The sequence below is a fragment of the Protopterus annectens genome, chromosome 4.part0, assembly GCF_019279795.1.
Source record: "Protopterus annectens isolate FY-2018-M chromosome 4.part0, PAN1.0, whole genome shotgun sequence".
In the NCBI taxonomy this organism is placed as follows: domain Eukaryota; kingdom Metazoa; phylum Chordata; order Ceratodontiformes; family Protopteridae; genus Protopterus; species Protopterus annectens.
The window spans coordinates 543150459-543166475 of record NC_056733.1 but is presented as its reverse complement, the minus strand read 5'-3'; the positions used below and the strand labels follow the sequence as shown (position 1 = coordinate 543166475).

The window sequence follows — 16017 nt, the reverse complement described above, 5'->3', positions numbered from 1 at the left end:
TTCACCTGAGCAAGTGTCCTTTGCAGCGAATGCCACTGTGCATTCGCTTATATGTGGTCAATGTTAGGAATAGAGATCGCAGTACAGTGTGGATTGGGAAATGTATCCTTTCCCTCATTGCAGTGTGATTTCAGAGCTGGAGTATATAGTTTGCAGGGGGTGTGGGGGCACAGCCCCCCAAAGGGGGGAGTAGGAGGGCTTTCCTCCCAGCAAAAATGTGAAGTCCATTTTATGAATTATATCTACTTTAGCAGGCATAAGTATAGGACATTTGATATTCGGTGAAAATGGCAAATATGCTGAATTTGTTCATCAGATTTGACATTTTCACCTAATTAGTATGTGTGATTTCAACGCTGTCTTTTGATGTAAAAGCCATCTTTTATTTTCAACATCAACATTTTGATAGTAAACCTTTAAAAAGATGGTTTGTAAGTATTAATCATACTGCTGCAAGTCTCCCCTTCACCGAATCATAAAAGATTACATTAAATCCGATTACACTTAATGATGAATATCTGCGGTGATGGTGCTGCGGTAGCGTTGTCGCCTCACAGTAAGATGTTGTCCTGCTCGATTCTCAGCTAGAGTGTCTTCTGTGTGGAGACATGTGTGAATGGGCGTACCTTCATTGAAGGTTGTGTGTCAGGGCTGGCAACTCGGCATGTAAAAAATCTACTGCCAATCATTAGCGGACCAGAGTTCCACTGTGGTGACCCCTAACCGGGAAAAGCCAAAAGACACAACAACAACAACACTTAACAATGAAAGAATGAATTTCAGCAGCATCCTACTGCACATAATAAGATCAGTGATAACTGTCCATACTGTCATTCCAGAGTAGCTGCTAAATCAGCAGACAATCTCCTGTACAAAAGGAACAAACTAGTCATCTCAAATAAAATATGATTTATAACTAAATAATCAAACAAAAAATAAACCAGACAGCAAATGTGAAGACCTTTACAATGAGTTGTAAAACAACACAAAGCCTTTTTTAATAAACCTCCGGCAGCATGCAGAGTATAAAGCAGGCCCATGTGACATAGGAAGTCAACCATATGGCTACAGATGACTCCCAGACAAGCGTACAAATTTAGTTAAGGATGCACAAAGCATGATCAATTAAATCTGGGATACTACATTTCTGATAAAGAGGTCTCTCCCCTCACATTTCCATGGTCTAGAGTTCAATCCTGACATACACTTCACCTAAATCTAAACGTTTTCTCATTCTATTACACCTTAGTTCCACCTTGCAAAAGAACACTGGTTGAACATCTTAAACTGTTCGTATCAATTTATGCATCGCATTTACCATTGCCTTTGTTCTAAGTCAATATGGAAACGGTCCACAATGGCCAGTTACCCATTTAACAAACAAAATCAAATGTTATATGAAATACTACTCACCCAAATATAGTGGTTTTCAGCCTTTATGGCAAATTTTAATTTTCTCATGCGAATCAGAGTAGGAGGAGAAGCAGAAATTTCAGTCACACAGCGAGCAACACCTGCAATTTGGCCACAAAGTAGTTCTTGCTGATCAAGGGCAGTCTAAATGCAAAAATACAGAACTAAATCAGTTATTTACCGTGGCGGAGACAGCGGTATTAATAACAGCAAATAGCATTACTACAGCTTACAAGCCAACAGCACTGGACAGAATAAAGAACAATGAATTCCAAAACATTACTGTCTTCCTACACATTAACCAATGCATGTAAGTATTATTAAATAGCTCTGTACACATAACAATGACTGCTACAGTAAACATGAACGAAAGTGCACTCCACTCCAATTCTGCCTAGCAAAATTAAACCTTTACGCTGTTTAAGCTGTTTGAATATCCCTCAATTTATCACTTCTAAAAGTCAAACTTTTCAGGATTTTTAAGATATCTGAATACATTTTTTGTGGAGCTTTCTTAACCTGAAAAAAACTGACAGAAATGAAAATTCCTGAAAATATTCTCAAAGCAGTTTTTGTTTTTTAATTAAAATTTCAATCACGATTGTGTTTAGATTAGTAATTAAATCATAACATTCTCATTATAAGCCGTTCAGCTTTGCTTATAAAGGTAAAAGGCCATAAAATATCACTCAGAAGCCAAATTGCAAGAAAAATCACATCTAACTCCTTGAATAACAAATTCATTTCTCTGGTATAACAATCACCTTACAAATGTCAGAGCATTAGATTCACAAAAACAGTATTTTTACTGTAGCAACACTGGTGATCTCAAACTTGGTGAACCATGCGTCTCACATTACTGTGCATCTCTGTGTTAACATGGGTTCCCAGATTCATAAATATAGGATTAATTTTCAGGGGTTTATTGTCAATGTGATAGTTACAAGGGGAGTCATGCCTGCCAAACTTCTTGGCATTCAGTTTCACTCCACAGTTTTGACAGCATTTGCTCTGCACAGGATCTCTTGGAAAATCTTGGTGTCCATGGGAAAATTAATAATCGCACCTAGTTTGCAGTCATCTGCAAACTCGGTCATTCTCAAATCCCTAACATTAACTTTGACCTCCAAGAAGTAAGTGCCAAACAGAAGTAGCCCAAGGACTGAACCATGGGGTACACCACTAGCGACTTGTCTTTTGGAAGAGGTAAAACCGCCCACCCTAACTTCATCGATTCTACTTTTGTGCCAATTTGATATCAGAGTTACACACGGATTGTCATTTAGCTGGGATAATTTAACTATGATAACACTCTGTAGAATGGTGTTGAACATCTTTGTGAGGTGTAGAAAGGTAGTGTGCACTGTTTTTTCCCCTCGTTCATTGCTTCAGTAACTTTTTCAAAGACATCAACCAGGTTAAGTACATAGGATCTGCCCTTGACAAATTCAAACTGATTAATTATCTTACTCCTGAAATACTGCTTCTCAGGGGCAAAAACCATTCACACCACTGGTCTCAATAGTGATAATTGTAACACCAACTATGGACTCTGAATGTTTTGTTCATATTACAGTCCTATTATTGCCTTAAAAATTTCCACATAGCTTGCGCTTCTTTTACGCTCATTTTCACAGCACCTCCAAATATCTATGCTACTCTGCCTGTGATCTATCAAAATGTTCCTAAAACTTGGTCCCATATTCTAGTACCACACACAGAGCTAATAAAAAAAAGAAGTTATGTCTTACCATAATGTTCCATCGGAGTTGTTGATCTTCCATTCATCACTGATGGGTATGGTTCCGAACCCTCGGAACAGAGTCAGCCAAATGCCAAGCTAGCGTACACCAAACTCTTGAGCCATGCTACTACCCACAATCCCCTTCATCCCATACCTCAGATCGAGTCTGCAGAACACATAGTAGCAACATATATATAAGAAACAGAAACAAAGGTAGAGGCCATCTCTGCGCAAACACCCTAACACACCAAACGACCCAAAGATCCGCCAGGAGCCTTTGGCGGGGGAAGGTGGGGGGTGTGATGAATGGAAGATCATCAACAACTCAGATGGAACGTTATGGTAGGACATAAATAATCTTCTTCCATTCCTCACTGATGGGACAGAGTCCCTAGCTTCTACAGAATCTGGGTGGTCCTCATGGAAGAACATTCCGGAGAACCATAGAGCCAAAGGCAGCTCTACCCCTGGAGATCAGATCCAATTTGTAATGGTTGATGAATTTATGGGGTTTAGTCCAGGTGGCAGCTGCACAAATATCATCAATGGAAGCCCTAGCATGAAAGGCGACAGAAGCGGCCACAGCTCTAGTGGAATGAGGTTTAATGCGGCCAGGAGCTGATTCCTCCTCCAGAGAATAAACAAAGGAGATGCAATCCCTAAGCCATTTAGACAAGGTAACCTTAAACACTGTCGATCCCTTTCTAGAGCCCGCAAAGGCAACAAAAAGCTGATCTGACTTTCGAAAAGACTTTGTCCTGTCCAAATAAAACCTCAACTGTCTGTGGACATCCATCGATGGAGACAGTATTCCCCTTTGTTGGTATAATTAGGGAAAAACACGGGCAACTCAATGGACTGACTAATAGAGAATTCTGAACCCACCTTCGGTAAGAAAGTGGGATTGGTGCGAAGTGATACTCAAATCAAATAAAGACTCAATGCATAATGCTTGCAGCTCTAATACACGTCTGGCTGAAGTAACCGCCACCAGAAACAAGGTCTTCCAGGACAGAAACTTCACATCACAGGTTGCAGCCAGCTCAAAGGGAGGTAGAGTCAAAGTCTGAAGCACCCTAGATTCCATGATTCCACAGGATGCCTAATGGGAGGTCTAGAATGAAAAATCCCCTTCAAGAAAGTCTTACACAGACGGGAAGAAATAATAGGAATTCCATCTGAACCATCATAGAAATTGGAGATGGCAGCTAGATGCACCCGAATCATGGATGCAGAAGCCCCGTTAAGGAAAAGCTCAGTCAGGTATTGAAGAACTGTAGCTACTGGAACAGAAATAGGATCCAGAGACAGTTCTTGTGCCCACAAGGAAAAACGTTTCCATTTGTCTTTACAAAGTTTTCTGGTAGAAGGTTTGTGGGAGGCCAAAATAATATTCTGTACCAGAGAAGAAAGTGACTCAAGCTTGGCTACTAACAGAAGTGGAGCAACCAAGCTGTCAGTTTGAAAGTGGCCAGATTTGGAGACGACAACCCTTGGGGGTGAGAAATGAGATCCTGACGGAAGTCTAGAATCCAAGGAGGCTGGAGCAGGTGTGGTTGAAGGAAGGGGAACCAAACGTGACGAGGCCAGAATGCAGCAATGAGAATCATTCTGCTTCTCAACCAAGTAGCTTTCCTTAAGACCATGGGTATCAAGGGGATGGGAGGATAAGTGTACAGGAGACCCGTGGGCCAATCGAGAGTCACAGCATCTCTCGGGGACTCCCCCTGCGGAGGAAAGAGGGCAAAGCAGCTGCTGCACTTTGCATTGGTGGGAGAGGCAAACAGATTGTAGCAAGGCTGGCCCCAGCGGCTGAAAATTTCCTCCACTACTTCCGGGTTGAGCCACCATTCGTGACGAAGCAGGATACATCTGCTCAGCCTGTCCGCAATCACGTTGCAACTCCTCGGGATGTGTGTAGCAATCAGGAAACGGTTGGTAGCTATCGCCCACTGCCAAATTCTCATGGCTTCGCGGCAAAGGGGTTAAGATCTGGTCCCTCCCTGCTTGTTGATGTACCAGACCACAGATATGTTGTCGTACTGGATAGCAATCGGTCTGAGAGGAAGAAGGGGGTGGAGAGCTTGTAACATCAGTAACACAGCTCTGAGCTCTAGAACGCTGATGTGTAAGTCGACTTCTAGAGGAGACCACATGCCTTGAAATGATTTTCCCTGAAAATGGTCACCCCACCCTATCAGGGAAGCGTCCGTAGTCACCGTGGCGCTGGGCTGAAGAGGTTGAAAGGGGCGACACCAAAAACTTTCGTCCACTCTCGTCCACCAGAGGAAATCCTGTTTGCAAAGATAGGTGATGAGGATTAGTGCGTTCAAGGGATGATGATTGTGTATCCATTGAGTTTGAAGAAGTCACTGTAACAGGCGCATATGAAGCCTGGCCAACGGAACAATGGGAATGGCTGCCGCCATGGAACCCAGAGCCTGCAATACTTCCTTTGCAGACACTTTCCTGTGGTCGAGTATCACTTGTACTTGTGTTCTCAGTCTTAAGAGCCTGTGATGAGGAAGAGATATTAGGCCGATCTGAGTGTTGAACATAGCCCCTATGAATTCCAGTTGTTGTGAGAGCTGAAGGTTTGATTTTTCCCAATTGACAGTAATACCCAGAGACTCCGCCAGAGACAGAGAGTGGCACAGGACCCTGGTCAGTAGACGCTCCGTGGGGGCAGAGAGGAGCCAATCGTCCAGATAAGGAAACACCTGGAATCCGTGCAGTCTCAAGTGAGCTGTCACCACTGCTAGACATTTTGTGAACACTCTGGGGGGGCCGTCGAGAGACAGAAAGGCAAGGCTCTGAACTGAAAATGATTGGCTCCTAGCCGGAAGCACAAAAGCCTCCAGGAGCGTTTGTCCATTTTGATATAGTAATAAGCATCCTGGAGATCTAGAGAGCACATCAACACACCCTCCCAAAGGCATGGAAGGATGGACTGAATACTGACCATGCGGAACTTGGTCTGTATAACTGACTCGTTCAAACGACTGAGATCCAGAGGGCCTCCAGTCCCCCTTCTTTTTTGGCACCAAAAAGAGTCTGGAGTAGAACCCTAATCCGCATTGATCTGGTGGGACCTTTTGGATGACTCACTTTAGAAGAAGCTTCTTGATTTCGGAAGCTGTCTCCTCCCTTTTACTGGGTGGAATGTCGGGAAGGGAGAACTGAGGTCTTGGAAAGGATTTGAGGGGAATGTGATAGCCTCTGGTGATAATTCTCTGCACCCATAGATTGTCGGTAATGGAGAACCAGGCTGCTTGGTGCAGAGAGAAATGCGCCCTGACTGCTTCCAGAGGAAAGCAATCGGGCAACACTTCAGGAGCGCTGATAGTGCCTACCTGAGAAAGAATCACTGCAGCCCTGATTCCGGTATCCCCCTCTGCCCCTAAAGGGGCGTCTTCCGTAGTCGGACCCTCCTCTGCCTCTGGAGGAGTCCTTGCCACGTGCGTCACAAAAGAAGCCTTGCGGCTTCTTGTGCCACAACTTTCCACTCCTCTGATTCCTGGAAAAGGAATGCTGAGGTTTGGAGAAGCGCAGGCCCACATCAGAGACAAGGTCTTTCCATCCTGCTCGCACCTGGCCAAAGTATCCTTGACCTTAGAACCAAAGAGCATGGAGGGCTCAATAGGGACGTTCAAAAAGGAAGACTTGAAGGAATCCGGTAGGTCAGAAATGCGCATCCAGGCATGACGTCTGACAACCATGCCAGCACCTGCTGCACTAGCTGCTCCTTCGGTTGTGTGGGAGAGCAACTTCATGGAGGAATTCGAAATTGCTTCAAGGGTGGCAAGTTGGGAGGCCACTTTGTCGCATGCTCCATCCAACACTTGACCCGCGAGGCTACCAGAGAGTTCAGAAATAAGGTGTCTCTGGAGTCTCGTAATGTGTGCCAAGAAATTCAGCGAACACACGGCAAAGACTCACTTCCCTAGCCTGTCCACCGCCTGGGACTCCCTGTTGGGTGGATGAACAGCCGGACTCTCTTCTGCCAAGTCCTTCTTTGTGGTCGCCGCCACCACCACAGCATCTACTGGCAAGCCTTTCGACCAATGGGGTTGATCCTCTGGAGGAGAAAGTACTTTGTCTGATGTCCTGGGGATAGCTTCTACTGAATCCGGACTCTTCCACGCTCGCTGCATGATGAATTTGACCAACTCATCTGCAGGAGGTGTCACCCAGGACGTAGTGGGCTGGGAACGGAAAGCTTGTAAGAATACGGATTCTTCTGGGGAAGGGGTGGAAGATTTCCAGTCACCCCGCTGACCCAAAATCTCCAAGATGTCCCCAAAGGAAACATCGTCAGGGGGTGATCTAGGGGAACCTTCCTCATCATCATAATCCGTATCCTCAGTAAGGGACTCTTCAGGTGAGTCCATGTGTTTTCTTTTGCACACCCTCTTCCGAGGGGGCTCTTCGGTGGGAATGTCCGAAGAGGCCTCGGAAAGGGGGTGCTTTGGATTAGTGGTTCCCTGCAAAGGGCTGGCGATGGCTGAGTAAGAGGGGGAACCAAAGGCAGAGCTGAAGGAGGATGATTGCTAGCCGCCAGCGCCCTCTCCATAATCCGGAAGGTGGGCCCACCCAAAGAGGAATGGGAGCCCGGAACCAAAGGGGACTAAATTGGAACCGGGTTCACACCCCGCTTCGAATGGCCCACCTCCAAGGCTGACGTTTGAGAAGGGTTCAGTGTGGAAATAACTTTCGGATCCGAGACGGGAACCGAGAAGACCGTTGGTGCCGGGGCCGGAACCGAATATTCCACCCCAGAAGCAAGGGATTGAGTAACATGAGCTGTCGGAACTGAAGCCCACCAGGACTTAGATGCTTCAGGCATGAAAGTAGTCAGCGCCGAAGGAAGGGGTCCCATTGAAAGCAATGGGCAAGGGGGCTTTGGAACCGAAAGATTCCCTTCAGGAGAATACAAAGGAGTTGAAGGAGGAAAAATCCCAACACCTGGAGCGGAACAGGGTCTGGAGATTACTCTTGCAGTCAATACCTGATCCACGAGACGAACAATGTCTATTTCGGCCACGCTCCTGGCAGACCTAATCAATATCCTGGAAGGGGATTCAGGCCGGTCCAGAAAATGACTGTAGGGTTGCCTGGCAAACAGCTCCCACAGAAGACGAATACCTGGTCCGTGGTAATGAACTCAATGGAGCCGAGGATTCTGATTTGAATTACGTAAACGGTAAAGTCGGCACCGAGAGGGAACTCGGAGCCAAAGTCACAATCGGGGTAGAAATCAGCTCATCAGAACCGGAGCCTGTAAAGGCAAAGTCGGTGCCGAAGTGTCCTGAACCAGACTGGTCGGAACCGAAGTAATCAGCGGGTTCAGTAGTCGTCGGTGCTGAGCCTGGCACCGACAATTCAGACTTCTCAGAAACTGCGCTAGGTGCCAAAATTGGTGGCACCGAGACAGTGAGTCGATGCTCGGAAGAAGATCTACCAGTCTTAGATCGATGTTTTTGCCCCTATCACCAGCCGGTGAAGAAGGGTCTGTGCGGGGTCACTTCTTATCCTTGCCTGGAGGGGTTGAGACCTCCGCAGAAATAGCCTCCGAGAAAGGAGAGGAAAGCAATCCTTTCAAAATCAACTTGTTGCACCGTTCATTCAATGTCCGTTGACTAAAACACGCACAAATATCACATGGGGGGAGTCGCAGAAAGGTGCGAGACGCCCAAACATTAACCGCATTTAAAATGCAAGTCACTATTAGGTAATTTACCACTGCACGACATGCAATGTTTAAAACCTGAAGTACCCTTTTTCTCAGACATACTAACACTCGCTCAAACAGAGAAAAAAAGGAGAAAATGGCCAGACTACCAGCAATGGTAGGAAGAGTTACCACGAGGGTGGTAAAAAGTAAAGAAAAGACAAGAAAATACGAACAATGGTAAGAAAAGGAATACCTGTGGGTAGAGCCGGACTATAAAAAGACACTAGAAGAAAAATGAAGGAAGAAATATAAGTTTGAATAATTCTAAACTACTTAGCTGGAGAGCTCGGTTAAAATGCTGCTATATGGCTGCGTGGCAAACAAGATCTGAGGTATGGGACAAAGGGCATTGTGGGTAGCAGCGTGGCTCGAGAGTTTGGTGTACGCTAGCTTGGCATTTGACCGACTCAGTTCCGAGGGTTCGGAACTGTACCCATCAGTGAGGAATGGAAGAAGATTAACAACTTCAGATTAGAAGTTATGTACTCACCATAACGTTCCATCTGTGTTGCCTAACTTCTTTCATAAGTTCATAGGTGTTTACTAGGCAAACAACCACAAGGGCCTTTTTTAAGCCTAGCCATGCATCCCTAATCTCTGACAAGTTCTGCTACCCTTGGTAAGCATAAGCATGGACCTGGGAGATGAACAATTTACAGGTTACCTGTGTCCATTAGAGACATAGGTGCCAAATCATGGATGAATTTCCGGTTCCCATCCAACTGTCCAAGTTGCACTTGAATTGGGTTAAGGAGGAACTCTGCTTCCCATGGATGTGGAGCCTGTTTCATAGACAAGGCAGTCTTTGGGATACATACCTATCTCTCCAGCAGGTCCTATTTATATCACAGGCAAGGTTTAAGTCTTTAGAGCAAGTAATTCTGATGCTGTTTGTTTTGTGAATAAGCAGGAGGTCCATCAGAGTGGGGTCTGACAATATCTTGTATGCCAGGCATAGATCTTCCCTCAAAAGCTTGTAGGCGACAATACAGGGATAGGGCCTTGAGGCGGTCTGTATAGGACATATTACTTAAGCCCTGTATTCATTTAGTGAGGAACCTCTATGGATGTTCCAATTGTTGGACATGCTTAGTTAGGTACATACTACAGGGGACAATGTACTCAATGGTAGGTCTGATGAATGCCGAATACAGTGGAACCATACAAGTTGCTCAACATAGAATGATTTCCTCACCACTGTAGATATGTGATGATCAAAGGCTAGATTACTATAAATGTGTGTCCCTAAGTCCCTGACTACTGGGCTAACTCTAATGGGTGTGTTGTCAATATGATGGTTACCAGGAATGGATGACTTCCCAAAGGATAGTATTATGCATTTCTTGGCATTTAGTTTTAGTCCATGGCTCTGACATCAGTTGTATGTCCGTGTCAGCCCCTCCTGTAGAACATTTGTGTCAGTGTGAGATTCAATGACAGTGCCAAGTTAGCAATCATCCTCAAATTTAGTCAGCCAGAGACCACTGACATTAGCCTTGACTTCTGAGAAATAAATGCCAAAAAGGAGCACTCCAAGGACTGATCCCCAAGGGACTCCACTTGTGACTGGCCTCTTTGTAGAGGTGAACTCCCTAATTCTAACTTCCTGGGTCCTGTCTGTGAGCCAGCTGGCTATCCACTGGGTGAGATACGGGTTTGTACCTAACCTCTTGAGTTTGTCAACAATGCCCAAGTGGGATGCTGTGTCAAATGCCTTGGCCAGGTCAAGGTAGGCAGTGTGAACAATTTTGCCTTCATACATTGCTCTGGTGAACTTCTCAAAGAAGTCCACCAGGTTGAGTAGGCATGATCTGCCCTTGACAAAACCAAACTAGGTTGGGTCCAGTGTCTGGAGGTTTACTATATCTCTATTGATCATCTCCATGATAATTCTTTCCATGGCTTTACATATAAACCTAGTGAGACTTATGGGTCTTGTAGTTTCCAGGGCCTGTAGATGGTCCCACCTTTGTGCAGAGGGATGACTGTTGCCTTTCTCCATTCATGAGGCATGAAGCCTGTTTGGAGGCTACAGTTAAATAGTAATTCCAGGGGCCCTGATAGGTCATGTTTCATGCTATTTAAATGCATACTGGGACATTGTCTGGGCCCTTTTATGCAGTGTTCTTGATCTTAGAGAGAGCATTAAGGACCTGTTCTTTAGTGGTAGCAGGGGGAGTTGACAGGGAGAGAGGAGTAAAGTTGGAGCTGAATTTATCACTAAGGAGGTTTGCTATACCTTCTGGCTCAGTACAGGTGGCTCCATTTACAATGAGCTCTGCACACAATTGTGTATTGGCTTTGAGGTTGCAGACATAGCTGAAGACTGCTTTGTGGTTCTCCTTGGCCTGCGAGGCCAAAATTAGCTCAAATTTGGCTTTAGTAGACTTTATTTGTTCTCTGAGTTGTTTGCTTAGTTTGATGAGAGTGCCTTTATCCTGCTGGGTGCTGTACATTCATCATTGACAGATGGGTTCGGTTCCGATATCGCAACCAACTCAGCCATTACTACAGCTCGCACCAGCCAAAAACTCTCAAGCTTAACCTCTACCCATGATCCCTCTCTCTCAATTACCTCAGATCTCATCTGCTGCTTTCCGAAGCAGTCGCATTTAGCTGAAACTCTTGAGCGTTTATGGGATTAGGTAAAATGTGTGCCCTTCTTTCAAATTTCTTTTTCTTCATCTCCATCTCTTTCATTACACTTTGTATCATCGTTGATGCTCTCTTCCCTTTACCCTATTGTGTAATCCCCAACTATCATTGTTGATAGTTCTCTCGCTCTCTCTCTTTCTGTCAGTAATCTTTCCCCGTACATGTTTGTGCACCTCTTAACTATCATTGTTGATACTCATTTCCTTATTTTTCCTTATTCTTTCTGGTTAACAAAAAAAAAAAAAAAAAAAAAAGGATTTATATATCTATATTTTCCCTTTCCTTCTGTGCAGGCTTTTTCTTGTTCTCCTTCCGACATGGTGGACAAGGTTAAGACCCCTTCCAGTTTCAAAAAGCGCCAAAAGTGTAGTTATAAAATTTCCTATTCTGATTTTCATTCTTTATGTGTGTATTGTCTTGGCCCACTCCATTTGCAGGAAGATTATAGTATCTGTCATGCCTTCAGCCACAGAGCCCTAGTAGAGAAGCTTACCATTAGCCTTTGGAAAAGTCTTATCAACTGCAGATAAAGTGAAGACAGATATTTCTTCTCCTTCCTCTTCATCATCTGTTGACAAAGCAGAAAAAGAAGTCAATCCCCATCGGTTCCAAAGGCCAAAAAGTTGAAGACCTCGGTTGCGACAGTTCCCTCAGAACCGAAGGCCTCTGGTAATGACATTCTGGTGCTGACAACTTCCATTTCGGCACAGATTAGAATTTCGAGTCCTTCCACTTCGAAGGCCTCGACTCAAGAAATGGACTCTATATCTCAAACTAAGACTTTGGTGTCAAGAACTTCTTACTCTCCTTCAATAGATCCCTTTGCTGAGGAATTACCTGAAGTGTTTCTGCAGAGGCCCAAGTCTCCTTCCACTTCATTGGTCTGTTCTACCAAAAGCCTTTCAGAACTGGATGTGGCAAGGCTGGTGATTAAGATTTTGTGTGCTAGAGGGCTTTCAGGCCCACCTTTGGTACCGATTCCTTTTGATCCTGGTACCAAAACATCCTTCACTCCATTGGCTACTCCTCCTCTAACCTCCTCGGAGGTCTTAAGAGACCTCTGTTCTGATTTTCCCAGCACAGACTCTGTCAGTCTGGAGATATTCATTTCTGCGAAGCCAGCAGTTACCTTGAGCTCTTTGGTTATCCCTGAACCGGAGACCTCCTGGAGCTGTGGCTACCCTGTCACATCTGGGGAGCAGGTCTCGACTCCAGGTTTTTCAGAGCCATCCCTGTTCCTTGGAGCTTCGGCTCAAGTTAGCTCCGCTCTGGCTTCGGTCTTGAGAGTTGGTTATTTGGAGAACAGTGACCCCTGTGCTGAGGCAGTTTTTCTTGGTTCAGGGCTCCCTTCCCTCTTCAGGGGGACCAGCCTTTGAGGCTATGCAGAGGGCCCTTTCTCCAAGTCCAAGTGAAAGTGGCTTCCCAGTTAGCCACCCTGGAGTCTGTGTCCAGTTTGTCCATGAGGCTTATCACACAAACAGCCAAAGGGACGTCTAGAGCAGCTGATACAGGCGTAGCCATTAGGAGACACTCCTGGATGCACCTTTGTGATTTTGCGGAACCATTCAAGTCTTCTTTCGCCAATGCTCCTTTTGAAGGAACATCCTTGTTTGGACAAAAAAATGAAAGACATTTTGTACAGGTATGACAAAGATGGTAAGACTCTTTCTGTTGTTGGCATACATCCACACCCAAAAGGTCTTTTTCTAGGAACCAGAGGAGTGGTGGAAGAATGTGGTTCAAAAAATCCCAATGGCCTTTCCAAGACACACATGGAGGGAGTTCCCTCAGAAGCAGAGGGGGGAACCAAAAAGGAAGATGCCACCCTAGTGGCAGAGGTGGCCTGCAAAACCAGGGCTTCAGGGATTCCTTTCAGTGCTCCAGAAGGGAGGCATGACTGTCTTCCTCTGGAGGCAGTCGGAGGATGCTTAAACACCTGGCTAAACATAACAGATTCTTGGGTGCAACAGATCATATCCAAAGATTATACCATTCTACTTTCTCAACTGCCCCCTGTTTACAAGAAAATCTCCAATGTTCTACCCAATCAGAGGGATTCAGCTGTACAAGAAATCCAAAAACTGCTGGACAAAAGAGTCATCAAACAAGTCCCGCCAAACCAAGACGGATCCAGAACCTACTCAATATTCTTTTTAGGGCCAAAAAAGATAGGGGACTTGAGACCAATTTTGGATCTCAGTGTACTGAACAAATCAGTTTGGCAAACAAAGTTCTGAATGGTCATGGTACAGTCTATACTTCCCTTTCTGAAGAAAGACGACTGCATGTGCCCAGTAAACCTTCAAGATATGCATTACCACATAAAATGGACAAATGCTCTAGAAGTTTCCTCTGCTTCTGGCTGGGAGCCAGTCATTACCAATTCAGAGTACTGCCATTTGTACTCACCACAGCCTCCAGGATGTTCAAGTGCATGGCAGTAGTAGCAGCTCACTTGAGACTACAAGGATTCTGTGAGTTTCCGTACTTGGATGACTGGCTCATAACCGCTTCAACCAAGCATCAGTTTATAACAGCCAAGGACTACACCCTCAACATCTGTGTACATCTAGGGATCACAGTACATCTAGAAAAAAAGAAGTTATGTACTCACCATAACATTCCATGTTTGTAGTTCATCTCGCCCTTCACTCTTACATATGGGTTCTGATCCGATCCTCAGCTCCAACTCAGCCGATTAAAAAGCTCAAAGTCTCTTAGTTGGCTCGTGGCAAGGCAGGTATCCCCATAGTGCACTAGCAAGAATTCGTAGATCTTGTTTGCTGCTGACTATATGAGTGATAGAAAAAAATTACCCAGAAGAACAACAACAATGAAAGGTCTCCACCCTACCAAAGGCAATACTATCCTGTCTCCAGATCCTACCAGGACGGAGGTAGGTGGGTGGGTTCGTAAGAATGAAGGGTGAGATGGGCTACAAACATGGAACGTTATGGGGAGTACATAACTTCTTTATGTTCTGTAGTCCTATCTCGCCTTCATTCTTATATATGGGACAGCATCCCTAGCACCTTTTTCATGGGTGGCTCACAGGAATACACTCTTAAGAACCGTGGAACGAAGGGAGGCTCTACCCCTGGAGGTCAAATCCAATTTGTAATGAGTAATAAAGGTATGAGGGGTAGCCCAAGTTGCTGCTGCACAAATACTGTCAATCGGAACTCAGGCTTGAAAAGCAGCAGATGTGGACAGGGATCTTGTGGAATGAGCCTTAATTTTCAACAGAAGGCTTTTTCCACTGGAGTAGATAAAGGAGATGCAGTTGGAAATCCAATTAGATTGAGTCACTTTAGAGACTAGCAGACCTATTCTAGTTTAAGAAAAGGACACGAACAATTGGTCTGACTTTCTAAGTTCCTTAGTTCTATGTAGGTAGAACCGTAACTGTGAACATCAAGTTGATGAAATTTATATTCTGCACTGTTTGAATGATTAGGAAAAATATAGGCAGTTCGATAGTTTGGTTCAAATTAGCCTGAGAGCAAACTTTAGGGATGAAGGAAGGGTTTGTACGAGGGAAACTCTGTCTTTATGAAAAATCAAGTAAAAAGGTTTGACTGACCGTGCTTGCAACTCTGATACCCGTCTAGTGGATGTGATAGTTACTAGAAAAATGGTCTTCCAAGACAGAAACTTCAATTCACACGAATGTGTGGGTTCAAAAGGCAGGGAAGTAAGTCTGAACAGAATGAAATTTAGATCCCAAGGAGATACAGGTTCCTGAAAGGGAGGTCTCAGCAAGGTAATGCCTTTAAGGAAGGTTTTACATAATCTGTGAGCCATCAGATTAGGCTTATGTTATCCCAAATGAAAATTTGATATCACTGCCAGTTGAACTCTAATTGTAGCAGCAGCTAATCCCTGATGGAAAAGTTGGTTAGAAATTCTAACACCAAGGGGATGGATGCTGTGTAAGGATCTACATTTTTCTCTTTTGCCCAGATAGAAAATCTTCTCTATTTACTAGCGTATAACTTCCTTGTGGAAGGTTTGTGGGAAGATGTAAGGATATGGGTCACTGCAGGTGAAAAATCATGAAGCCTGACTAGAGATGGAAGTGGAGCAGCCACGCTGTCAAATTGAGGGTGTGGAGGCAGGGGTGAAGGGAGCCTGACATGTGTGTCAAGAGGTCTGGAACTGGGTCCAGAGTCCATGGATTGTCTAGCAGATGAGGCCCGAGAAAGGGGAACCAAATCTGACGAGGCCAGTAAGGAGTGATCAGAATCATTTTGCTTCCCAAGAACTTTGCTTTCTGGATCACTTTCGATATGAGCGGAAATGGGGGAACTGCATAAAAATGTCCCGGAGGTCAATTGTGAACAAGTGCATCTCTCGGTGACTCCCCCGGAGGGGGGGATAAGGGAGAAGTAGCAGCTGCATTTGGCACTGATCGGGCTGGCAAAAAGATTGCAGCAAGGCTGTTCCCATTTGCGGAAAATCTGTTCTGCTA

The 16017-nt window shown here is 45.0% G+C and overlaps 1 protein-coding gene across 3 annotated transcripts in view; it reads right to left on the bottom strand.

The window, feature by feature from the left end:
• The window catches only part of HPS4 (HPS4 biogenesis of lysosomal organelles complex 3 subunit 2), a 1290848-nt gene that overhangs the window by 1078662 nt on the left and 196169 nt on the right, over positions 1 to 16017 (bottom strand). For all 3 annotated transcript variants that reach the window (XM_044068472.1, XM_044068471.1, XM_044068473.1), the window contains exon 4: positions 1414 to 1557. In XM_044068472.1, coding sequence (XP_043924407.1) covers positions 1414 to 1557 — 144 coding nt within the window. The remainder of the gene's footprint in view (positions 1 to 1413; positions 1558 to 16017) is intronic.